Source organism: Brienomyrus brachyistius, unplaced genomic scaffold (genome assembly GCF_023856365.1).
Source record: "Brienomyrus brachyistius isolate T26 unplaced genomic scaffold, BBRACH_0.4 scaffold36, whole genome shotgun sequence".
Taxonomy (NCBI): domain Eukaryota; kingdom Metazoa; phylum Chordata; class Actinopteri; order Osteoglossiformes; family Mormyridae; genus Brienomyrus; species Brienomyrus brachyistius.
The window spans coordinates 3,679,102-3,706,405 of NW_026042311.1; the positions used below are offsets into that span (position 1 = coordinate 3,679,102).

At 41.6% G+C, this 27,304-nt stretch overlaps 2 protein-coding genes across 5 annotated transcripts in view; one reads left to right on the forward strand and one right to left on the reverse strand.

Moving 5' to 3' along the window:
* Positions 1–27,304, forward strand: part of LOC125721988 (uncharacterized) — a 433,000-nt gene that overhangs the window by 266,319 nt on the left and 139,377 nt on the right. The window lies entirely within an intron of this gene.
* LOC125721993 (otolith matrix protein OMM-64-like) lies at positions 2,077–4,854 on the reverse strand. Of its 2 annotated transcripts, XM_048998241.1 has the most exons (3): positions 4,803–4,854; positions 2,674–3,779; positions 2,077–2,280 (listed from the first exon to the last, which is right to left on the reverse strand). In XM_048998241.1, the coding sequence occupies exons 1-2, from the start codon at positions 4,811–4,813 to the stop codon at positions 2,681–2,683; spliced, it is 1,110 nt and encodes a 369-aa protein (XP_048854198.1). In that variant the 5' UTR covers positions 4,814–4,854; the 3' UTR covers positions 2,077–2,280; positions 2,674–2,680. The 2 variants fall into 2 exon arrangements, with proteins under 2 accessions (XP_048854198.1, XP_048854196.1); XM_048998239.1 differs by having other exon boundaries at positions 2,077–3,779.

Here is a 27,304-nt window from a genome sequence, read left to right on the forward strand (position 1 = left end):
TGGGCTCAATATCTGGACTTGTCTCTGTGTAGCAATGCATAGAATCCCTGACACTGGTTATGACTATACTGTATTAGTCCTAAACCTGCCATTATAGTGTAAGAAGAAAAGATTTTTTTTTTTTTTTTTAATAAATAATTTTAAAAAAAGGTAGAGCGATGTAGCCCCCGGAGAAGTCCCCCCCCCAAGCCCTGTTTGTTCCCTTCTAGCTACCAGATGAAACTCACAATGCACCCCAACGCCACCTAACTTCTCTTCCACATGATGCACCTAATTTACACTTTGAATCCTGTCCATTATTGAGCGTTTTTCTATCCATTTGATTATCAGCTTATTACACTGTATGTACATTAGTCAGCCACATATGCTGTACGGCTTTGTTTTCCGGACAGTCTGGGCTACTCAGATATGTCATAATTCGATTTGTAAATGCTGACAGTCTTGATATTATCCTTCTTATCAGGAAAAACTACTTCTGCATATAGATATTTCTCAATTTTTAGTCTCATCTAATATAAAAATTGGCAGGTAGTACAAATATAATCTTATAAATGCTGAGATTAGAGTATCTGCGATGCAGGAATGCAGGGGTTTCATTGGGGCCCTTTCTATGGCTTAGTACTGTGAAGGAATACATGGTTAGTGCCAGGCGCAAATGAATATCTTTGATTTTGCATCCATTTGGTAACTTGTTGAAGTTGTCTGATAGTCAGTAATACATGGTTTAATTAATATGATTCTTTATTTACTACTTTATAACATCTGAAAGAAACTGAAATAGGAAAGCTTATTTTAATTTATGGTCCACTGGATAAACACAGACATTACAGACGGTTTTAGACTCTAATGTTGAATGTTTTTTGCTATAATTTTTCTGCCTGCGTATGCTATGATTGGTGCAGTGAAATTTGAGAATGTGTTTGTGGTCAGTATCATAGCCTCAGACAACAAACCAACGCTGTAGCGTGTCACTGTGTTTACATGTGAGAGGGGTTCCAGTTACATAATGGACTTGTTCTAATTGTTTTGACGGAGCTCGACAAACCTAAAAAATAAATGCTGGTGTTATCAAAAACTATGTCATATAGCTATATTCCAGATTTATTACAGCCAAACACATCTCGGAGCTCCGAGGAACCTCCTTCTCCCTACATTTCCCTCCTTCACACTCTTCCCTCAAATACTGTTACATTTGTCTTTTTTCCACACTCACACCCTGTCTTGATCATACTCTGACTGCATGGCATCCATATGCAGGGCAAACTATTTTACAGTCTTATCTAGTATAATAGGACATAAACATTGAATTTGATAGTTATCTTTTATTTACACATTAGAACACAACACATGAACATGAAGGGATCGTTTGCATTTGCAACCAACACCTCCGCGAACCCCCTGTGGAATACTGGCCGCGGACAGGGGTGGGAATCCCCAAGCTGGAAGACTGTACTGCGTCATGTTAACATTAGCTAGCTAGTTAGCATGGATACAGAGTGCACCGGACTACAACTATAAAGGACGTAAGGTGTGTGATATAGTAAAACACTTACTAACAGGTAATGCACGTTAGCATTACGTTAAATGATAACTTTACCTGTTACTTACCAGAATAGCCTCCTACACATTCGCCGAATGACAGCAGGCAGAAGGCGGTGCGTTTTTCAGAAACACACCGGAGTTAAACTTACGCCGCGTTATTTACCGGCACTTGTAACACCAACATTTGCAGCCATTAACTCATATGTGGTAGTAACACTGAAATTACTTTCTCTGCGTCAAAATAAGGTAGCACTGTGATTTTGATACTTTATCATTTATACTTAACCGTACCTTCCTCCCATTCCTCCGTCTCTACTTATTGACATTTAGGAGAGTCTCAGATATAAATTAACGATTCAAAATTATCAAACAAAGACAGACACAACACTGAAAAGATGACAAAGACACAGTTTGAAAAGTAAATATGTTTTATTGCAAATCTCTTATCTTAAAATAGCCTATCTTATCATATGTTAACTTAGCCTATCATATTTTATCTTAGCCTATCTTGTCATATCTTAACTTAACCTATCTTATTATATTTTAACTTAGCCTATCTTATCTTATTATATTTCAACTTAGCTTATATTAATATATTTCGTCTTAGCCTATCTTATATTTTAACTCAGCATATCTTATCCTATCGTATCTTATAGCTACATTAACACTTAAACAGTATCTCTTTCCGTTGGGTCCCGCGGGATCCCAGTCCCAATGCAGGGCTCTAACACGGGTATTCTAAGAAAAAGAAAATAAACACTTTACTTAAAGCAGTCATATAACTAATAAATAAATAAATAAATAAATACCCAATTAATGCCTTATAAATCATTTATAAAAGTATTAAAAACACGGCTGTAAATACTTATACAAAGGCATAACACATTATAGCTATCTTGATAATGCATTATGAATGCTCTGATCTATATATACACAATAAATATCTTCATAATACATTATATCGGCCATTAATCCATAATAAACATGGCTATAATGTGTTATGCTTTTTTTTCTTCAATATTTATACCCATGTCTATAATATATTTATGGATGCATTACAGTGCATTGTGAAGGTGTCAATAATGCAGTTATATTACTGCTTTAAGTCATTTGTAAACCTGAATTCACAACCTTATAATTACTGCCTCTTGCTACTTCTTCTGAAAGGCAGGGGACAGCAGAAGAAGCACCACTTCATCTTCTTCTTCTTCTTGTGGCTCTTCTCAGTATCATCTTCAGAAAGATCTTCGGCATTCACATGGAATGATACTTCTTCTTCACTGTAGATCTTCTCGGCAGCATCAGCATCTTCTTTTGTTTTATCTGTCTTCATCACTTCAGTCTCGTCCTCTTCCTCAGGTCCTTCTTCTGGTATAGTCAGTAGCTGTGATCTGTCTTCAGATGCCACCATACACTGAAACCTGACCAGTGTGGTAGCATCAGCATCTTCTGCCTGCTGGAATACCACATCAGCTTCTTCATTTTCCTCAGGTCCATCTTCCTGTAAAGTCTGCAGCCATATTCTGGCTACATATGCCGCCATGCACTGCCAACTGTCCACTGTGGCAGCATCAGTGTCTTCTGCTTCCTGAAGCTCCTCATCTCTTTCTTCATCTTCCTCAAGGTCTTCCTCCTGGATGGGTTCTAGCCAAGTTCTGCCTACTTGTGACACCACATATTCCACAGCATTCCCTGTACTTTTCCCTCCTCCTCCCTTAACCTCCTCCACATTCACTCCCACCTCACATACATTCTCCTCACCTCCATTTAGCATATCCATCATACTAACACCAGCCTCTGTCCCCTCCATCACAACCCTGGAGGCCTTCCCCTCAAATGTTCCCCACTCTGGTACCTCCACATATTCCTCACTACTCTGCCCCCTTACCTCACCCTCCCCCCGGCTTGTCCGGTCCTTCCTGACTTTCTTTTTTTTGTTAAGGTAGCAAGTTTTATAAATTTCCCAGTCTTCAGATGAAAGGCCGTAATTACTCTGAAGACTTTGAGATGAAATACTAGTGCTGGCTAGCAGTCCATCCTTTCCCACACTCTCCCCTCCCTTACCCAAATCAGTAGACCCCCCCAATCCCCCCTTAACCCCCCCAGCCTGGACAGTGGGGAGTGTCACTGGTGAGAACTCCTCCACACCTTCTCCCCAGTTGATCACTTCATCCCACAGGTTCCAGGCTTCCCAGTGTTGGGTGTTGGTCCATCGTTCAGCTCTCTCAATTCGCTCTCTGGGGAATAAATGAGAGATTAACCAGCACTTAAGAGAGATAATAAAATAAAGAGCTGGAAATTCTTCAACCATACAGAAAATACAATTGTTATAATTATTATAATAAATAATTACAGGGTTCACATATATAAAAAAGAAAGAATAAAAGAAACAGCGAGCAAGATTGCAAAAACAATCTACTGTAAAATGCACGATACTGTAAGTGCAATAGCATATTAAACAGTAATGTCACCAAATTATAACTAGAATCAAATACGAAACAACTGTGCTCCACATCAAATGAATACCCAGATGAATACTACCAAGAACTGAGTTAACACTAACCAAGCTAAGAATATTTGAAAGTGTTAATCCTGTGTAACAATGTAAATAGATGTAATGATAAACTTAGAAGCATCTAGCCTACTCTGAAAGTAATGCCCCAAATTTTTTTTTACAATTTACCTACCACCCTGTACAGTAGGGGGTCCCAACTTCCGGTCGGTGTTCCGGTACCGTCCGCGCGGAGTATTGCACCGGGCGGCAGACAACCGGGGGTAGAGGAGCCAGCCGTCCCGTTTATTAGGGGATCGCGCCGTTTTGGAAAGAAAGCTGCCCGTATTGATGTACGGAAATACGCCATTAGCCCCGCATGTCCGTATACACCGTCAATCTCCCGCCGCTCGGCGTGGGAACCCCCAAATTATACCGCCGTCTTACCCATCCGTGACACTTTTCTACGACGGAAACCGATCCGCGGACATCGAAAGGTTGGGAAGCCCTACTAAACTAGCATGTTTGAGATGAATTTACTAACCAAATAGTCTGTCATTATTTAAATATTAGCAACCACAGTAGCAATAAAAACCACTGCACTTTAAATGACGTTAAAAAATATGTAATATTAAAAAAATATGTAATGTTTTTTATTGTATTATAGACATTTACTATGTCATTATAGTATAAAAGGCTAAATAATCGAAGTAGCACAACATCAGTTGAAGAATTCAAAGACATTTTGGAGAGCTAACAAGCTACTCACCTCTGCGCCATTTTCACTCAGAGTTTGTTGTGCTTCAAACGGTAAAGTTTGTTTACGTTGTTTCTATGGAAACTGCTCTGACTCTCCGCTTGACCGTAATATAAAGGCATGTATGCAGTAATTTTCTGATTGCAGATTTGATCCCTATGCAGTAATTGACCACTGACCTCTTGGACCCTCTGGGCTGCCTTCACCTGCATTGAGGCAGCTGTTATGTTTGCTGTCATTACATTCAGCCCAAAATATCAAAGTACAGGATTTAAGATTTGAATTAGTAACAGGACCGTGGGAAACAAAACATATATGTTATTGATCCCACGAAGAAAGTTTTCAATTTTCTCCTTCTTTCAGTTCTTAAATAACGTGTCAGTTCTTGCTCTGGTTGGTTGGGATTTACCATTTTAACATTGTAGCAGTTCCTAGGCAATACACAGACAAATTCTTTTTTTTAGGATGGAATTGTTATGCTGTAAACGATTACCTTCACGTTTCAACAAAGGTACTTGCTTTTGATATATAATTTTTTGTACATGTGTACTCTGGTCATACCCCTTGTACATATGGATTGCATGGAAGGACAGTCACTGCAGTCACCTATACTCTCCCTGTCTGCTTTTCTCATTTAAGTGTTGATACGGCAAAAGAAGATGGACCTTTTGTAGAAATTTCCAGCCAGAGACTTGGTTCCTATATGAAGAGAATATTTAATTTTAATTCAGGCTAAGAAACTACGGAAAACCAGCTCTGCATGTGATCTCCCCTTTACTGCACAAGGAGGGCACACACATCAACAATTAGCAATGCAGCAAAATACAGATGAACAATTTCTCACAGTTTCAGAATAAATCAGATTTCTCTGTAATTCAGAGATTGTCTAAGACTTCTGCTAGATCATTTTCTGCACTTGAACCTAATTTCAAGATAAATGACACCTGGGTCTATTAAAAGAAGGTGATGCTGCCTGACCCACCAACCAAGGCTGGGAGGAAAGGGAGGAATACTAGTCAAAGGAAGGAAGAAAAGCAGCCCACCCTATCTCATGGTCATGGATACAAAAGTCAGGGAGTGTTACGAAGAAGACACCACACTTAAGACCATTGGTTTTATGCACTGAATTACACCAGATAGAGTTTTTGCATTCTAGCTGTGTTACGTAACATTCCTCAGCCTTCATTTGTTTCCACAGAATGCAGGACATAATTTAGGGTGCCAAACAAGACAGCGGAACTGCAGTATAGCCAATTATTTGTTTCAGTAGTTTTATAACAACTCGAACATAAAATGTTTGTTTTTCTTAGATAAAAGTCCAGTTGAAACAGACTTTATTTTTAAAAGTTAGATTGGATTTAAGAGATGGAACATGTTGCTTGTGTTAATACTGCTTTGATTTTGAGGATGAAGTCTGAAGTGTAGGTGACGTGTAACAGGTTGTTATTTTACTTTTAATTTATAATTATACAAGATTCTGTTTTCCTTCTTCTGTCTAACCTGATGGGTACAATATCCTTTAAACTTTCCCATGATGCTTTTGTCCTGCATCGCCCCTCCCTCTGTCTTTTCCCCTTTATAAGGGTCCCGACCTCATTTCCTCTTCCCTTTGGTGTATTGCACACGTGGGAAGAGGTGAGGATCTAGTGGCAGGGTCCCCCGAGTTAGTAAATCAATTGTATAATTATGACCCATATATTATATATCATATTTGATTTATTATTCATCATAAGCAGGGGATAGAAAACACGTCTATACATAAGTATATACATTGTTTTACTTTGTGCAGAGAGAGCGAGAGGGCCAGAGCATATGAAGTTTACCCCTTTCCTTATTGTTCCCTACAGTTTCAATAAAATCCAGGAACGACAACGGCGTCTGTAATATCCCTTCCTCCTGCACCCCACAAACACCTGATAACACCCCAAAACACAACGCAGAGTATAGGCAGGGAATGACCGGTTACATAGATACACTAGTGCGGCTTGTAAATATGCCCTTAATTTATGCCTGAATATCCCTCCCATATAGTGGCTGACCACATATCATGTGAAAGACCCGGAGAGAGTGAGTGTATATATATATATGTATGATGTGCATGTGAGAGACACCATCGGAAGTCCGGTTCAGTTCCTCAGAGGCACTACTATGGAGGCGCTTACAGTAATAAACTTGCTGACCGCAAAAACTGGCACTATGATGGAAGTTATGCAGAAGTGCAGAGTAGATGGAATAATTTTTGTACCTCAATAAGATTGTATGCCTTTTTCCTGTGTCTCCAGCCAGTGCCGGGGGTGAAACGCGCCTGCAATTATCAGCGGGATAACATTATCGTTTTTTTTATTCTGTGGAAAATGAAAGACCTGTTGGGGAAAGCGCCCGGCGTTTCCACCCCAACTCCACCTTTTATTGAGACAACACACTTTATAGTTTTTACTTGCAAGGGTACCCACACTCTCTGCAATGCAAACTACAGCAGAATGTGTTACAAAGGGTGGTTCCCCTTGACTCCTTTATTTATAGTCAGTGGGAGGCGCAAGAGTCATGCAGAATAGGGAGGTGAGAGAAAGTTCTGGTTTTGCTAAGGTGGGAATGCTATTATTAATATAATCTAAAGTATGAGGCTAGGGGAAAACAAAATAATATATATACATATTTACATTCATTGCTGATCATACAGGAGTGATAACAAAATGATTAATAACAGTTTCTTCAACCTAACAGTCCCTCCTGTTTATCATGACAGTATGATCAAAAACATCAGTATTGTACAAGTTGCAAAAGCATTTCCAGTACAACTGTCATTTAGATCACATCATCATCATCCTAACTGTGGAGTACAGAAAACCATCAGGAGTCGTTCCTCCTGTTTATCATAGAAAAACATCTAATTCCGTTACTTCAGGTCCGAGCCCTGCACGGGTGCTTTCGGCTCAGCCGTCATTATGAATTACATGTCTTCTTCATCGCTATCGCTGGAAACAGGCTCTGTCTCCATATTCTGAGTAAGGGAGAGAAACATTGTACTGTGTGTCCGAAAAGCAGCATTAAGAGCTTGATTAATAAACATTTTCAAACATGGTATAACAGTTATAAAACAACAGAAAAACAAAATAAAAAACAAAACAAAAGGTAGGCACATTTTCATCAGTATGGACCACCATGTTCCTGTAACAAACCAGTCCAGCCAGGAGGACTGCGGTTGACTGTCCATGGTCATCACTTTTTGTAAGTCACGGAGGCGGTCAAGGGCAATTGTCATATTAGGTGAGTGCACGTTGTCAGGAATGTAAGTGCAGCACGTTTGATTCAGGAGGACACATACTCCTCCTTGTGCAGCTGTCAGTAGGTCTAATGCCATACGGTTCTGGATAACCATCTGTCTGGTTATGTCCAATTGTTCGTTTTGTTGTTGATCAATTAGTATCGAACTATTTATGAAAAGACCTAGTCTATAATTTAGAGTTTCTACTCGCAGCATGAGCTTTCCGACTCCTGCCCAGGGGAATAGGGACAGCGCAACTTTACTGCCTGTTCCCCACAGTTTATGTTCAGGGGGTACGTCTGTTCCCCACAAACTGTCATGGGGTTGTATTGATATCGAACGCTTCCTCCTGCTTCTGATGGAAACCTTACTTCCCTGTGCTATCAGGAAGGTGTGATCTGAAACAAAAATAGGAGCGCACACTCCAAACCAGTTCGGTGGTAGGACAAAGTATGCATGAGGTCCGCATAACCAAGCCACTCCGTCCACCCAATAAGTTCCATTACTGGGCCCCAAGAACGAGACAGGAGAGCCGTACATGCTGCTAACGAAGGTCGTGTCACAATTCGTGGTATTGCCTCCGATCCACCTAGTGCCATTATTCTGTTTGTAGCAGACTGAATGATTATATGTGGTTGGGTCTTGATATATTAGGACAGAAAAGGGGAATGATACATTGGTTTTAGTTACGGTGAAATCCACCCAAAAGTCTTGGAGACATGTGCCGTTTTGGAACCCAGGGTCATCTGGGTATATTCCTGTGGCATCTTGCACAACAGTTTTTATGGTTATATTACCTGACCCATTAGTGGTGATATTAACATAGTCTCCATCTACGGAAAATATAAGTGAAACAATACTTTGGTACCCTATACCTGCAAAAGATGCAGCACATTTGGCCTGGGACATATTCATGAGTTTTCCATATACAGTGGGTCCTTCACTATGAGTAGGCATCACAGAACAAACATAGCAATTCGTCACATTTTTTGCTGTTACAGTGTCATGTACATATCGATACCAGTAGTTCTTCATGAACGGGTGTGAATGGTCAGCAGGCAACGGGCGCAGATGGAAGTCGTCATGGGTCCATCGCCGTAGGTGTTGCAATGGAGCTAGTGGGAGCAAGGACAACCATACAAGTCCTACAACAAGAATGACCCCTAGAGTCACCTTACCACATCCCCACCCCGTCAGAGCCATCCTAATAGAGTGCAGTTCAGTTGTTTTCTTCACCGGGTTGAGACAGCAGCACCCTATTGGTTACTGTGCCTTTGTAGCGGACTTCCACTGCTACTCTGTCGCTGAGGCCTCTGATAAGGGCTTGATGGGTTTACAGTGACTTTTGTGTATCCAGGAAGGTCGTTCTGCTATTTTCACAGCTGTTGGTGTTGTGAGGAGGACTTGATAAGGACCGTCCCACCGAGGTGTGCTCCACTCCTTCCGCAACAGGACCTTGACCAGGATCCAATCCCCTGGCTGCAAGTTATCCTGTTGGTTAGAAACAGAATTTACTGGCAGACTACTGGGGCTATGTTTTTGTTGTGATGATAGCAACTTTCGCATCCAATTAGCCAATGTATTTTCTCTGTCCGCTTTCCCTATATCACTCATTTCGGTTGCTAGGGGAAACGGCCTTCCGTACACTATCTCAAAAGGTGTTAATCCTGCAGGAATGGGAGTTATTCTCATCCACAATTTTACTAGAGACAAACATTCTGGCCACAGCCTTTTTGTCTCTTCCATTGTTTTTCTGAGCCTTGTTTTAATAGTGCCGTTAGTTCTCTCCACTAAGCCTGCACTCTGAGGGTGATAAGCACAATGATTCTTAAGCGTAAAACCTAATGCTTGTGAACAAAGGGACATGGTCTGATTTACAAAATGAGTCCCATTGTCTGATCTTATAATATGAGGTATGCCATAAGTAGGGAAATAATAGCCTACCAAACATTTTGCAACAGTCATTGCATCACAGTGCTTTACAGGGTATATTTCTACCCACTTAGAAAAGGTGTCTATAATGACTAGACAGTACTTCTTCCCTTGTGACCAAGATAATTCAATAAAATCCATATGTACAACTTGAAACGGGTACTCAGCTACAGGGAACTGGCCACGTTTTGGTCTCATGTTACCCTGTGCATTATGTTTACAGCAAATTAAGCATGTTCTACAAAATTGCTTTGCATAATCAGAAAAATTTATAGCATAAAAGTATTGCTGGATAATATGTACCATCCCTCCTGTTGAGACATGAGTATTTCCATGGCTCACTAAGGCAGCTGTTTTGTATAAGTTTTTTGGTAGGATGGGCTTGTCATTCATATAGTAAACTTTCCCTTGCTGTATTGCTCCTCTCTTGATCCAACTCTGTATTTCTGTTTTAGGAGCATGAATCTGTGCATCACACAGCACATCACTATCTATGAAAAGAATGTCTGCCACTGATAAGGTGGGCTGTTTCAGGGCCGCTTCTTTGGCAGTTTTATCTGCAAAGTTGTTTCCTTTAGCTATTGTGGAAGCATCGGTTTGGTGTGCTTTACATTTGCACAGTGCAAGGGGAGTCGGTAATTGTACAACATCTAATAATCTAAGTAGTAAGTTTGTGTGAGTTAGAGACGTTCCCTGCGATGTTTTAAAACCTCTATTTTTCCACACTCTTGCATGGTGATGAACAGTTCCAAACACATATTGACTATCAGTGTATATAGTAAGTGACTTATTTTTGAATAGCTCGCATGCCCTAATTACAGCATAGAGTTCAGCCGCTTGTGCTGAACAAGCAGGTGGGAGTGCACTGGCCTCTAACACTTCAGTGGACGTAACTACAGCATACCCGACCTTATTTTTTCCCATATCATTTTTTGATGCTGATCCATCTACATAAACAACCATTGAATCTGATATTGGGGTCTGTAAAATATCTGCTCTGGGTTTTGTTTGCTCTTCCACAACTGCTTTGCACGAATGTGGCTCTCCATCTTCCGTTGTCGGAAGAAGGGTGCTAGGGTTAAGAGGACCACATCGCTGTATAGTAATGTTTGACTGTGAAAGCAGGAGTGAGACTAAGGTCAGATGTCTAGCATGTGTGAGGAACAGAAGCGGCGTCTGCAGTAAAACTAATGAAACTGAATGTGGCACCTTCAGGGTGAGTGGGTGACACAACACTAATTCTGCTGATAATTTTACTGCTTCTGCAGCAGCTGCACATGCTTGCAAACATTGTGGAAAACCAGCTGCTACTGCATCTAATCGTTTAGAATAGAATGCTAGTGGTCTTTCCTTTGTCCCGAACGGCTGTGTTAATACCGCTTTCATATAACCTTGATTAGCATCAACACATAAGGTAAATGGTTGTTGATAATCTGGTAAGGCAAGTATCACATTTGTTTGTAGCATCATTTTTAAGTTTGCGAATGCCAATTCTCCTTCTTTTGTCCACTGAATTTTATCTTTTAAGGCCATGTCTTTCCCATAAATTAAGGTTTGCAGAGGTTGAACGAGTGCGGCATAATCAGGTAGCCATTCTCTGCAATAATTACAAAGTCCTAAGAAGGACATCATTTGCTGTTTAGTCTTTGGCTTTGGTGCCTCTTGTATTGCCTGTTTTCTAGTTTCTAATAATGATCGACCTTGTTGGGAGAGTTTATGTCCAAGATATATAACTTCCTCCCTGCAATATTGTAATTTTTGTTTTGATGCTTTATGTCCTGTATCATATAAATGCTGTAACACCAACAGTGTGGCTTCCTTACAATGCTGTTTTGTATCTGAAGCAATTAATATATCATCTACATACAGTAGCACTTGACTATGGGATGGTATTTTACAGGTACTCATAGAATATCTAAGGGCCATGGTATATACATGTGGACTTTCAGAGAATCCCTGAGGGAGTCTAGTATATGTGTATTTTTTTCCCTTATAGGTGAAACCAAATAAATGTTGAGAATCAGAGTGCAATGGTACTGAGAAAAATGCATTACTGAGATCAACTACTGAGAAGTAACTTTTATCAGGGGTTAATGAGTTGAGCAATAAGTGTGGGTTGGGCACGTCTGGTGCTGCGTGTTGCACTATGTTATTAACTGGTCTTAAATCCTGCACCATGCGCCATTTCCCTGTATGTCCCTTCTGGACAGGGAAGATAGGAGTATTGCAAGTGGCCTCAGGAGCCTCTCGCAATATTCCTGATGCCAACATATCCTGCACTACAGGGGCTATACCTTTCTCTGCCTCAGGTTTTAATGGGTATTGTCTAACTACCGGGCGGTGTTCTGATTTCACAATTACTTTGTATGGTGGGAACCCCTTTACCAGTCCTACATCAGTGGGGGAGGACGACCACAACCCTTCCGGGAGGCGATCTAGATCTGGACATGATCCCCCCTCCAGAACAGAAAAAATTTGTCAGGTTGGGTCCTGCAAGTGTGTGGTGAGAGTGGTTTGAACTCTCCATCCCAAAGGGAACCGCCACACATTGTGTTTTTTGTCATAGCTCCAACAGGAGCCAGGTACGGGTTGGTAGTCATTGTAACTGTGCATGGAATCTCGTAAGAACATCTCTACGTCCCTCCACTGCATCTGAGGTGGTTTTGATAGAGATACGTGTGGTGTTTCCCCTCTGAACACAGCCTGTTGTTTATTAGATAAGATGACTGAGGCAGCAGAAAAGCCAGTAGTGGAGTTAACATACAAATGTTGTAAGGTGATACAAGTGTCTTGGAGGGCATGAAACGTTTTGTCATAGGCATAATCTGGTCCTGGGGTGCCTTTGTACCACATAGTGACGTGTAAGGCATCGTCAGGCATGAACTGGGTTTGTTTAGGGGACTGCTTTTCTCTAGTTTTTCGCAACAATTCTCGTGTCTGTGCAGTTCCCCCTAGGTCCAGTGACCAGTAATATTGTGGTGCTCCGGTTCCTTGCACAACATAGGCTTCCTCATTTATGATTGCTTTCATGCCAGAGTTTGTGGCAACTACACTAATGCCCATCTGTACCATAAGGTCACGGCCTAACAGATTGACAGGGCAAGAAGGGCTTATTAACACTTGTGCTTGACATTCAATCCCAGTTTCCTTATCTTTTACTGCAACTGGGTTTGTTAGCTGATGACTGTCTGTTTGGCCTCCTGCTGTTTTTATATTTATGACAGATGAGGAGTATGTGACTTCAGGAGGACTGGAGGTTAGGACAAGGGGCGGCATGGTGGTGCAGTGGTTGGCACTGTTGCCTCACACCTCTGGGACCCGGGTTCGAATCTCCGCCCGGGTCGCATGTGTGTGGAGTTTGCATGTTCTCCCCATGTCGTCGTGGGGTTTCCTCCGGGTACTCCGGTTTCCCCCCACAGTCCAAAAACATGCTGAGGCTAATTGGAGTTGCTAAATTGCCCTTAGGTGTGCATGTGCGAGTGAATGGTGTGTGAGTGTGCCCTGCGATGGGCTGGCCCCCCATCCTGGGTTGTTCCCAGCCTCGTGCCCATTGCTTCCGGGATAGGCTCCGGACCACCCGCGACCCAGTAGGATAAGCGGTTTGGAAAATGGATGGATGGATGGAGGTTAGGACAGTCCTACAGGCTCCAGTATCACACAGGCATTCGTATACTTTGCCATTTATGATTAATTTCCGACTTGGCAAAGTTCCCCACTGCCTTTCTGCTAATAGCTGACATACTGCTTGCAAATCTATTTCCTCATCCAGGAGGTCTTGTAAGGTAACCTCCGTTTCTTCCCTTAAAATGACCTCTGTTTCACCTCGGATAGTGTCGGCAACAGGGGTCTCCGAGGAGGGTCATTGGTCATTTTCGGTGGAGTTTTGATTAAATGGTCGCTTCCCTGACCTGCAGTCCCTGCTTAAATGTCCAGGTTTCCCGCATGTCTAACACTCTGTTTCCTGTGAAAACCCTCCTGTTTGTTTATTTCTAAATCTTCCTCGGCCTCTAAATCTTCCTCTTCCTCTACCTCTGAATCCCCCGCGTCCCCGAGGGTTCGTTTGCACTAGCGCTACCACGTCAGAGGCGCTGAATATTGTATCTGTCTTTTGCTGTTTCTGCGCTTTCTGTGCGTGTTGGGCATATTCTAAGGCTTGTTGGACTGAGCCAGTATTCTGATGTACCCAATGTTTGTCGAGATATTTTCGCAATTCAGGCTTTAGGCCTGCGACAAAAGCTCGTTTTAATTGTTGCTGATACACTCCTCCGTCTTCCTCGTCGTGAGGAATTCCTGAATTTCCCCTGAACACCACTCGCATCCTATCCATAAAATCCTCTGGTTCCTCTCCATGTTTTTGTTTGCACTGCGCTATTCGCCCATAATCTGCACATCTCACGAAGACTGTGTCTATCCTCTCTCGCAGGTATTGTAATGCTTGTATGAGTTCCTGCGAGTTATGTGCTAAGGGCTGATTATTGGCACCGTGTCCAGTGAAGTCGCCTGCCACACGTCCCCATTTATGGGTAAACAACTGTCTTAGGCATCGGTACATTTCCCTGCCGTTCAAATGAAAACTACTTTGTAATTCTAGGATGGCAGTCCAAAACTCGGGTACCCCTTCTTCAACCGGGGGTATTCCTTTTAAAGCCGCTGTTCTATCCTCAGCGGTCCAGGGTCTATATACTAACATAGTTTCGGGTCCTGCATTATTTGGCCCTCGATTTGGGTTTGCCACTTCTACGAGGGGACACTGCCATTCTACCTCCTCTTGTTCTGTGTTATTTTTTGGATGCCATTGTACTTTAGCTGTGGCCAAATCTTTTACAGGATATAGAGAGGGATCAGACCCTCGAGTTAACATGCGAGATGGTTCCACCCCCCCCCCCCTTGCTTCTTGTCTATCTGTGGCTGGAACCAGCGCCGGTGCAGGCACCGGAATTTGTGGGGGCGGTGGAGGAGCTGGAGGGGCAGAAGGTCTTGCTGCCGTTTCTTCGTCTAGTGTGATTAAAGCCACCTGCAGTTTTTTCTCCTTATTTCCCTTTTTCTGTTGTCTCTTATTATCTCTTAGTTTACTCTGTTCTAACCATGCATCAGAGAAAACGTATTCCTTTTTTCTATCTTGGCCTTTTTTATTATTGGTAGTCTGTAACATCTCCAGTTTTAAGTTTCCCTGTAACTTTAATATGTCTGGAGTATGGAGTTTTCCTTCAAACCCATGTTTTTTCCTCCATCTCTGACTACTTATTTGTCCTGATCCTGGTTTATATCCTTCCATAAACTTCTCATCTCCCTCTAATTTGATTTGTTTACTCAGATTTTTTCCCATTGTTACCTTTTATTGAATACACTACAAAACATAAAAAATCCTAAAAGCAAGTCCCTGGCATGAGACCTCAGGAGGACACCAACACGGCCTTCTACTGCTCACTATTAGAGCAGCGGTGTTAGTTTTCAGGGATGAAACCCGTCCTTTATCCTTCAGTCACCAGTATGTTGTTGCTTTTAGGGTGGATCGTGTAGGTTAGTCTAAAACCTGTAAGGACACATCCACATAGAACGCCGTACACTCTCTCCCACAACGCCTACTTTCGCTCCCGCTTAATTTCGGCTAAGCTTAACCACATGCATGCCTTGGCCACCTACTCACTTAGGTGCCGTATGTCTCACTTGGCCACCTATTCACTTAGGTGCCGTGTTTCTCACCTATGTAGTGTGCTCTCTGTTCCGTCACCGAGGTCCTTCAGACATCACCAGACGTCGAGCGCAGTTCTAATCACCGGCCTGATAACGAATTCACATCACAGGTCTTTCTTGCACCCGTCTTCGAGTGACTGCCGGCAGTTTTCGGTGTCGCTTCTCTCGGCGTACTGGAGACGTCTTCGGGGTTCCTCGGATCCGGCTCGAAGGACCAAATTCTATGTTGGGGAAAGCGCCCGGCGTTTCCACCCCAACTCCACCTTTTATTGAGACAACACACTTTATAGTTTTTACTTGCAAGGGTACCCACACTCTCTGCAATGCAAACTACAGCAGAATGTGTTACAAAGGGTGGTTCCCCTTGACTCCTTTATTTATAGTCAGTGGGAGGCGCAAGAGTCATGCAGAATAGGGAGGTGAGAGAAAGCTCCGGTTTTGCTAAGGTGGGAATGCTATTATTAATATAATCTAAAGTATGAGGCTAGGGGAAAACAAAATAATATATATACATATTTACATTCATTGCTGATCATACAGGAGTGATAACAAAATGATTAATAACAGTTTCTTCAACCTAACAGACCGATTTGCTGGTCAGATTTATTTATGAATCATAAACATGTTGTGGGCTATATAAGTAAAGTCAGGGCTCTCAAGTCTTGTGCATTGACTGTGAGACACTTGCATTTCAACCAGTTCACATGCTCACGCGCCGCACCTTATGTTTGTCAAGCTGAGAAGTAAGGGTTAGGGTTATAATTATCAATAAATAATGTACTTCCCTGTGAAACAATGATGCTGGATGTTTATTTGCATATCATGATATGGTGCAGCCTTTTAATAGGTTTCTGTTTTTCTGTTAATCCATTCATGGTGTTGAATAAGTCAGCAAGCATAAGTGTAAGGCTAGTGAGTGACTGGTGTTTTCGGGGGAGACTCCCTAGAGCTGGAGAGAAATACCTTAAGGCACGGGATGAAAAATCCCAAATCTTCCAGGAAAAATGTCAGCATTATATGTATTTGCCACACAGAACAGAACAAAAAATTCCTTAGGGAATCACACGCCTACCATAGTCACTATACTACTCAGAACGCCTGGCAGCCACCAAATCAAACATAGGAAAAGGTCCGGATTTATAGCGTTAGAATGTGGTAGAGACTAATATCCATAACGTACCATCCTAGAACACACTGTGCTCTAAAATTTAAGCCCAATTAAAATCTGAATATTAAATGAGGAAAATAATTTGATTTGTTCTTCTATCTCAAGTTGTGGTCTAAAAGCAATAAGACCACCATCCATTATACCTGCTTTGGGGAAAATGCACTCCTGTAGCCACTAGGGGAGCTCTCACCTCTTCTGGGCCCAGCTAAATAATTATGTTACGCATTCTAACAAGCTTTATTATCTGTGTCAATAAGCCCTGCTTTTACACTAACACTCCTGCTGAGAGGCTAGTTTGATTACCAGTCTTGCCCTTGTCATTAGGAACACATGAGAATTTGCGCAGTGCTGTTTCACAGTGGATTCTCACTGGTTTTCCCCAAGACTGGTACGATACATTTTATTCAGTTTCATACCACAGGTTATTGCAAGAGGGATCAATTGGTTTACTTTTATACTGGTGCAAGGAAACTATTATTATGATGGTGGGTTATCAAACACAGTAGCTGGCTACCTCAGACATAAGACGCCCATTACGTACCTGTGTATCACCTATATGGGCTTGGAATCTGTATATCAATTGAAATAATTATTCATAGCCCAGATAGCATCATATTATTGTTTCAGCGTTGAAGTATAGTTAAATGCATTGAATTATGGTCAGTGATAAATTATCAGCATTGAAACTGAATTGATTTTTGGTCATTTTTTCAATATTGAAAAATTAATGGTGGCGAAACCTTGATATAAAGTGACTTTTTCAACACTGAAAATAAGATGCTGAGTTAACATCAATATTATTGAAAATAAAAATGGAAAAATGAATTTATGGGGGGCGGCATGATGGTGCAGTGGTTAGCACTGTTGCCTCACACCTCTGGGACCCGGGTTTGAGACTCTGCCTGGGTCACGTGTGTGGAGTTTGCATGTTCTCCCCATGTCGTCGTGAGGTTTCCTCCGGGTACTCTGGTTTCCCCCCACAGTCCAAAAACACGGTGAGGCTAATTGGAGTAGGAACATTATTGTACACGGTGCCATAATCAATGTCCCAGGACAGCGTGGTGGTAACATAACTATGTGCGCAGCTATAAGTCAGAACGGTGCTGTTCACCATCATGCAACCCTGGGCCCATGTAACACTGCACACATTATTACATTCCTGGACAGCCTACATCATATGCTCACTAATGTTCACAGACCAGTTATGTCATCATATGGGACAATATTAGTTTCCATAGGACTGGTTTACAGTCGCCCACTCTTCACTGTACTCAACCTCCCGCCTTACTCTCCATTCTTGAATCCGATTGAAGAATTCTTCTCTGCCTGGTGCTGGAAGGTCTATGATCGTCATCCCCATCAACGCATGGCTCTTTTACAGGCAATGGAGGAGGCATGCGAGAATATTGACCAGGCATCATGTCAGGCCTGGATGAGGCACTCCAGGAGAGTTTCCCCGGTGCCTTGGTCTAGAAAGCATTGCATGTGATGTTGATGAAATTCTGTGGCCGGACCCAAAGAGACGACAAGAATGATTTTTTTTCTCTCTCTCAGTGAAATTGTATGTTGTCTTATGTTTCTTTTGATGCATGTGAATAAACATTCATACTTGAAATTTGAATCTTGAATTGTGTTTACAGAACTATTTATGACAAAAGTATGACCTCAAATTGACATACCTCGTGCACAGAGAAAGCAAAAGCCAGATGTGTTTTCCATTCCTACCATAAGTGTGTAGTTGGCACATTGTGTGCTTATTAAGATGATGGTTAGTGTTAACTGATTGGTACAAAAATACAATTTTTCCAAAGGTTTGAAGAGTTAAGCACGATTTATTAGCTTTTGCAAGAGACCTACAATGTTTTGCTGATTTGGTGGTTTTTTTATTTGTGTGCAGAGTTTTTGCAAAATAGCCAGTAGTTACAAAAATGTGTTTAAGCCACCAGAAAAAAACGTGTGTGCTTTGGTGCACATCCATCCATCCATCCATTTTCCAAACCGCTTATCCTACTGGGTCGCGGGGGGGTCCGGAGCCTATCCTGGAAGCAATGGGCACGAGGCAGGGAACAACCCAGGATGGGGGGCCAGCCCATTGCAGGGCACACTCACACACCAGTGACTCTCACACACACACCTACGGGCAATTTAGCAACTGCAATTAGCCTCAGCATGTTTTTTGACTGTGGGGGGAAACCAGAGTACCCGGAGGAAACCTCACGACGACATGGGGAGAACATGCAAACTCCACACATGTGACCCAGGCAGAGACTCAAACCCGGGTCCCAGAGGTGTGAGGCAACAGTGCTAACCACTGCACCATCATGCCGCCCCCCATAAATTCATTTTTCCATTTTTATTTTCAATAATATTGATGTTAACTCAGCATCTTATTTTCAATGTTGAAAAAGTCACTTTATATCAAGGTTTCGCCACCATTAATTTTTCAATATTGAACATCTGACCAAAAATCAATTCAGTTTCAATGCTGATAATTTATCACTGACCATAATTCAATGCATTTAACTATACTTCAACGCTGAAACAATAACATGATGCTATCTGGGCTATGAATAATTATTTCAATTGATATACAGATTCCAAGCCCATATAGGTGATACACAGGTACGTAATGGGCGTCTTATGTCTGAGATACAACAACAACAACAACAAATTTATTTTTATATAGCGCATTATCACAACATTACATTGTCTCAAAGCGCTTTACAGTATCCGCACCCAAAGCCCCCAGTGAGTAAGCCATAGGCGACAGTGGCAAGGAAAAACTCCCTAGAAGGAAGAAACCTTGAGAGAGACCAGACTCAAAGGGGAAGCCCATCCTCCAGGGGCCGGCAGGGATAGTCAAATAGAGAGAGGAGAGCAAGGAAGATAAGCCAATGCCGAAGCCGAGTCTTCTTCCAATTGCCAGGCAACCAGAGGTAAGGCAGCGGGTCATACATGGAAGATCAGAACGGCGAGCTGGATGCAGGGACGTCACTGGTGGTGGTCGGGTGTGCTGGATATCTTGATAGATTGAGGTCTCCAGGCATCACCCCCCAGGAGGAGTAGGGGAAATAAAATGTACAATTAGGCATAGTAGAGGAGGCTATTGGCAGTGCTAAAAGCTAGGTGAGTACAATATGAAGTGCAATCTGCAAGCTCCGGCAGATATGGCTATGGCAGCATCAGTAGGAGGGAGAGGCAAGTGGGAATGCCGGCATGGGGAGTCCCTGAAATGTCAGCACTCCAGTTCCACAAGAGATTGCAAAGCTAGAGTGACAGCACTGACAATCCAGTTCATCCAAAGCCAATGGCACCGATCCCCACCCAGCTCTACACCTCACACTACAGGTCTGACTGGGAGTGAAGAGTTAGCTAGGGCTAGAATTGGTGTCCCTATACGCTAAACTAAACAGGTGTGTTTTTAGTCTGGACTTGAATATTGAGAGTGAACCTGAAACCCGCACATCCGGTGGAAGACCATTCCACAGCTGAGGAGCTTTGTAGGAGAAAGCTCTGCAGCCTGCCGTAGCTCTTTCTACCCTAGGCACTAACAGATATCCCATGGCTTGAGAGCGAAGCAAGCGTGGAGGGTTGTATGTGGTCAGCAGTTCACTAAGGTATTCTGGTGCAAGGTAGCCAGCTACTGTGTTTGATAACCCACCATCATAATAATAGTTTCCTTGCACCAGTATAAAAGTAAACCAATTGATCCCTCTCGCAATAACCTGTGGTATGAAACTGAATAAAATGTATCGTACCAGTCTTAGGGAAAACCAGTGAGAATCCACTGTGAAACAGCACTGCGCAAATTCTCATGTGTTCCTAATGACAAGGGCAAGACTGGTAATCAAACTAGCCTCTCAGCAGGAGTGTTAGTGTAAAAGCAGGGCTTATTGACACAGATAATAAAGCTTGTTAGAATGCGTAACATAATTATTTAGCTGGGCCCAGAAGAGGTGAGAGCTCCCCTAGTGGCTACAGGAGTGCATTTTCCCCAAAGCAGGTATAATGGATGGTGGTCTTATTGCTTTTAGACCACAACTTGGGATAGAAGAACAAATCAAATTATTTTCCTCATTTAATATTCAGATTTTAATTGGGCTTAAATTTTAGAACACAGTGTGTTCTAGGATGGTACGTTATGGATATTAGTTTCTACCACATTCTAACGCTATAAATCCGGACCTTTTCCTATGTTTGATTTGGTGGCTGCCAGGCGTTCTGAGTAGTATAGTGACTATGGTAGGCGAGTGATTCCCTAAGGAATTTTTTGTTCTGTTCTGTGTGGCAAATACATATAATGCTGACATTTTTCCTGGAAGATTTGGGATTTTTCATCCCGTGCCTTAAGGTATTTCTCTCCAGCTCTAGGGAGTCTCCCCCGAAAACACCAGTCACTCACTAGCCTTACACTTATGCTTGCTGACTTATTCAACACCATGAATGGATTAACAGAAAAACAGAAACCTATTAAAAGGCTGCACCATATCATGATATGCAAATAAACATACAGCATCATTGTTTCACAGGGAAGTACATTATTTATTGATAATTATAACCCTAACCCTTACTTCTCAGCTTGACAAACATAAGGTGCGGCGCGTGAGCATGTGAACTGGTTGAAATGCAAGTGTCTCACAGTCAATGCATAAGACTTGAGAGCCCTGACTTTACTTATATAGCCCACAACATGTTTATGATTCATAAATAAATCTGGCCAGCAAATCGGTCTTTCATTTTCCACAGAATAAAAAGAACGATAATGTTATCCCGCTGATAATTGCAGGCGCGTTTCACCCCCGGCACTGGCTGGAGACACAGGCAAAAGGCATACAATCTTATTGAGGTACAAAAATTATTCCATCTACTCTGCACTTCTGCATAACTTCCATCATAGTGCCAGTTTTTGCGGTCAGCAAGTTTATTACTGTAAGCGCCTCCATAGTAGTGCCTCTGAGGAACTGAACCGGACTTCCGATGGTGTCTCTCACATGCACATCATACATATATATATACACTCACTCTCTCCGGGTCTTTCACATGATATGTGGTCAGCCACTATATGGGAGGGATATTCAGGCATAAATTAAGGGCATATTTACAAGCCGCACTAGTGTACCTATGTAACCGGTCATTCCCTGCCTATACTCTGCATTGTGTTTTGGGGTGTTATCAGGTGTGTGTGGGGTGCAGGAGGAAGGGATATTACAGATGTCGTTGTCGTTCCCGGATTTTATAGAACCTGTTGGGAACAATAAGGAAAGGGGTAAACTTCATATGCTCTGGCCCTCTTGCTCTCTCTGCTCAAAGTAAAACAATGTATATACTTATGTATAGATGTGTTTTCTATCCCTTGCTTATGATGAATAATAAATCAAATATAATATATAATATATGTGTCATAATTATACAATTGATTTACTAACTCGGGGGATCCTCACCTCTTCCCGCGTGTGCAATACACCAAAGGGAAGAAGAAATGAGGTCGGGACCCTTATAAAGGGGAAAAGACAGAGGGAGGGGCGATGCAGGACAAAAGCATCATGGGAAAGTTTAAAGGATATTGTACCCATCAGGTTAGACAGAAGAAGGAAAACAGAATCTTGTATAATTATAAATTAAAAGTAAAATAACAACCTGTTACACGTCACCTACACTTCAGACTTCATCCTCAAAATCAAAGCAGTATTAACACAAGCAACATGTTCCATCTCTTAAATCCAATCTAACATTTAAAAATAAAGTCTGTTTCAACTGGACTTTTATCTAAGAAAAACAAACATTTTATGTTCGAGTTGTTATAAAACTACTGAAACAAATAATTGGCTATACTGCAGTTCCGCTGTCTTGTTTGGCACCCTAAATTATGTCCTGCATTATGTGGAAACAAATGAAGGCTGAGGAATGTTACGTAACACAGCTAGAATGCAAAAACTCTACCTGGTGTAATTCAGTGCATAAAACCAATGGTCTTAAGTGTGGTGTCTTCTTCGTAACACTCCCTGACTTTTGTATCCATGACCATGAGATAGGGTGGGCTGCTTTTCTTCCTTCCTTTGACTAGTATTCCTCCCTTTCCTCCCAGCCTTGGTTGGTGGGTCAGGCAGCATCACCTTCTTTTAATAGACCCAGGTGTCATTTATCTTGAAATTAGGTTCAAGTGCAGAAAATGATCTAGCAGAAGTCTTAGACAATCTCTGAATTACAGAGAAATCTGATTTATTCTGAAACTGTGAGAAATTGTTCATCTGTATTTTGCTGCATTGCTAATTGTTGATGTGTGTGCCCTCCTTGTGCAGTAAAGGGGAGATCACATGCAAGCCTGAATTAAAATAAAATATTCTCTTCATATAGGAACCAAGTCTCTGGCTGGAAATTTCTACAAAAGGTCCATCTTCTTTTGCCGTATCAACACTTAAATGAGAAAAGCAGACAGGGACAGTATAGGTGACAGCAGTGACTGTCCTTCCATGCAATCCATATGTACAAGGGGTATGACCAGAGTACACATGTACAAAAAATTATATATCGAAAGCAAGTACCTTTGTTGAAACGTGAAGGTAATCGTTTACAGCATAACAATTCCATCCTAAAAAAAAGAATTTGTCTGTGTATTGCCTAGGAACTGCTACAATGTTAAAATGGTAAATCCCAACCAAACAGAGCAAAAACTGACACGTTATTTAAGAACTGAAAGAAGGAGAAAATTGAAAACTTTCTTCGAGGGATCAATAACATATATGTTTTGTTTCCCATGGTCCTGTTACTAATTCAAATCTTAAATCCTGTACTTTGATATTTTGGGCTGAATGTAATGACAGCAAACGTAACAGCTGCCTCAATGCAGGTGAAGGCAGCCCAGAGGGTCCAAGAGGTCAGTGGTCAATTACTGCATAGGGATCAAATCTGCAATCAGAAAATGACTGCATACATGCCTTTATATTACGGTCAAGCGGAGAGTCAGAGCAGTTTCCATAGAAACAACGTAAACAAACTTTACCGTTTGAAGCACAACAAACTCTGAGTGAAAATGGCGCAGAGGTGAGTAGCTTGTTAGCTCTCCAAAATGTCTTTGAATTCTTCAACTGATGTTGTGCTACTTTGATTATTTAGCCTTTTATACTATAATGACATAGTAAATGTCTATAATACAATAAAAAACATTACATTTTTTTTATATTACATATTTTTTAACGTCATTTAAAGTGCAGTGGTTTTTATTGCTACTGTGGTTGCTAATATTTAAATAATGACAGACTATTTGGTTAATAAATTCATCTCAAACATGCTAGTTTAGTAGGGCTTCCCAACCTTTCGATGTCCGCGGATCGGTTTCCGTCGTAGAAAAGTGTCACGGATGGGTAAGACGGCGGTATAATTTGGGGGTTCCCACGCCGAGCGGCGGGAGATTGACGGTGTATACGGACATGCGGGGCTAATGGCGTATTTCCGTACATCAATACGGGCAGCTTTCTTTCCAAAACGGCGCGATCCCCTAATAAACGGGACGGCTGGCTCCTCTACCCCCGGTTGTCTGCCGCCCGGTGCAATACTCCGCGCGGACGGTACCGGAACACCGACCGGAAGTTGGGACCCCCTACTGTACAGGGTGGTAGGTAAATTGTAAAAAAAAATTTGGGGCATTACTTTCAGAGTAGGCTAGATGCTTCTAAGTTTATCATTACATCTATTTACATTGTTACACAGGATTAACACTTTCAAATATTCTTAGCTTGGTTAGTGTTAACTCAGTTCTTGGTAGTATTCATCTGGGTATTCATTTGATGTGGAGCACAGTTGTTTCGTATTTGATTCTAGTTATAATTTGGTGACATTACTGTTTAATATGCTATTGTACTTACAGTATCGTGCATTTTACAGTAGATTTTTTTTGCAATCTTGCTCGCTGTTTCTTTTATTCTTTCTTTTTTATATATGTGAACCCTGTAATTATTTATTATAATAATTATAACAATTGTATTTTCTGTATGGTTGAAGAATTTCCAGCTCTTTATTTTATTATCTCTCTTAAGTGCTGGTTAATCTCTCATTTATTCCCCAGAGAGCGAATTGAGAGAGCTGATCGATGGACCAACACCCAACACTGGGAAGCCTGGAACCTGTGGGATGAAGTGATCAACTGGGGAGAAGGTGTGGAGGAGTTCTCACCAGTGACACTCCCCACTGTCCAGGCTGGGGGGGTTAAGGGGGGATTGGGGGGGTCTACTGATTTGGGTAAGGGAGGGGAGAGTGTGGGAAAGGATGGACTGCTAGCCAGCACTAGTATTTCATCTCAAAGTCTTCAGAGTAATTACGGCCTTTCATCTGAAGACTGGGAAATTTATAAAACTTGCTACCTTAACAAAAAAAAGAAAGTCAGGAAGGACCGGACAAGCCGGGGGGAGGGTGAGGTAAGGGGGCAGAGTAGTGAGGAATATGTGGAGGTACCAGAGTGGGGAACATTTGAGGGGAAGGCCTCCAGGGTTGTGATGGAGGGGACAGAGGCTGGTATTAGTATGATGGATATGCTAAATGGAGGTGAGGAGAATGTATGTGAGGTGGGAGTGAATGTGGAGGAGGTTAAGGGAGGAGGAGGGAAAAGTACAGGGAATGCTGTGGAATATGTGGTGTCACAAGTAGGCAGAACTTGGCTAGAACCCATCCAGGAGGAAGACCTTGAGGAAGATGAAGAAACAGATGAGGAGCTTCAGGAAGCAGAAGACACTGATGCTGCCACAGTGGACAGTTGGCAGTGCATGGCGGCATATGTAGCCAGAATATGGCTGCAGACTTTACAGGAAGATGGACCTGAGGAAAATGAAGAAGCTGATGTGGTATTCCAGCAGGCAGAAGATGCTGATGCTACCACACTGGTCAGGTTTCAGTGTATGGTGGCATCTGAAGACAGATCACAGCTACTGACTATACCAGAAGAAGGACCTGAGGAAGAGGACGAGACTGAAGTGATGAAGACAGATAAAACAAAAGAAGATGCTGATGCTGCCGAGAAGATCTACAGTGAAGAAGAAGTATCATTCCATGTGAATGCCGAAGATCTTTCTGAAGAAGATACTGAGAAGAGCCACAAGAAGAAGAAGAAGATGAAGTGGTGCTTCTTCTGCTGTCCCCTGCCTTTCAGAAGAAGTAGCAAGAGGCAGTAATTATAAGGTTGTGAATTCAGGTTTACAAATGAATTAAAGCAGTAATATAACTGCATTATTGACACCTTCACAATGCACTGTAATGCATCCATAAATATATTATAGACATGGGTATAAATATTGAAGAAAAAAAAGCATAACACATTATAGCCATGTTTATTATGGATTAATGGCCGATATAATGTATTATGAAGATATTTATTGTGTATATATAGATCAGAGCATTCATAATGCATTATCAAGATAGCTATAATGTGTTATGCCTTTGTATAAGTATTTACAGCCGTGTTTTTAATACTTTTATAAATGATTTATAAGGCATTAATTGGGTATGTATAATGCAGTTATATGACTGCTTTAAGTAAAGTTAAGTAAAGTGTTTATTTTCTTTTTCTTAGAATATCCGTGTTAGAGCCCTGCATTGGGACTGGGATCCCGCGGGACCCAACGGAAAGTGATACTGTTTAAGTGTTAATGTAGCTATAAGATACGATAGGATAAGATATGCTGAGTTAAAATATAAGATAGGCTAAGACAAAATATATTAATATAAGCTAAGTTGAAATATAATAAGATAAGATAGGTTAAGTTATATGATAAGATAGGCTAAGTTAAAATATAATAAGATAGGTTAAGTTAAGATATGACAAGATAGGCTAAGATAAAATATGATAGGCTAAGTTAACATATGATAAGATAGGCTAAGTTAAAATATGATGATAGGCTAAGTTAAAATATAAGATGGGTTAAGTTAACATATGATAAGGTAGGCTATGTTAAGATAAGAGATTTGCAATAAAACATATTTACTTTTCAAACTGTGTCTTTTTCATCTTTTCAGTGTTGTGTCTGTCTTTGTTTGATAATTTTGAATTGTTAATTTATATCTGACACTCTCCTAAATGTCAATAAGCAGAGACGGAGGAATGGGAGGAAAGTACAGTTAAGTATAAATGATAAAGTATCAAAATCACAGTGTTGCCTTATTTTGACGCAGAGAAAGTAATTTCAGTGTTACTACCACATATGAGTTAATGGCTGCAAATGTTGGTGTTAGAAGTGCCGGTAAATAACGCGGCGTAAGTTTAACTCCGGTGTGTTTCTGAAAAACGCGCCGCCTTCTGCCTGCTGTCATTCGTCGCACGTGTAGGAGGCTATTCTGGTAAGTAACAGGTAAAGTTGTCATTTAACGTAATGCTAACGTGCATTACCAGTTAGTAAGTGTTTTACTATATCACACACCTTACGTCCTTTATAGTTTTAGCCCGGTGCACTCTGTATCCATGCTAACTAG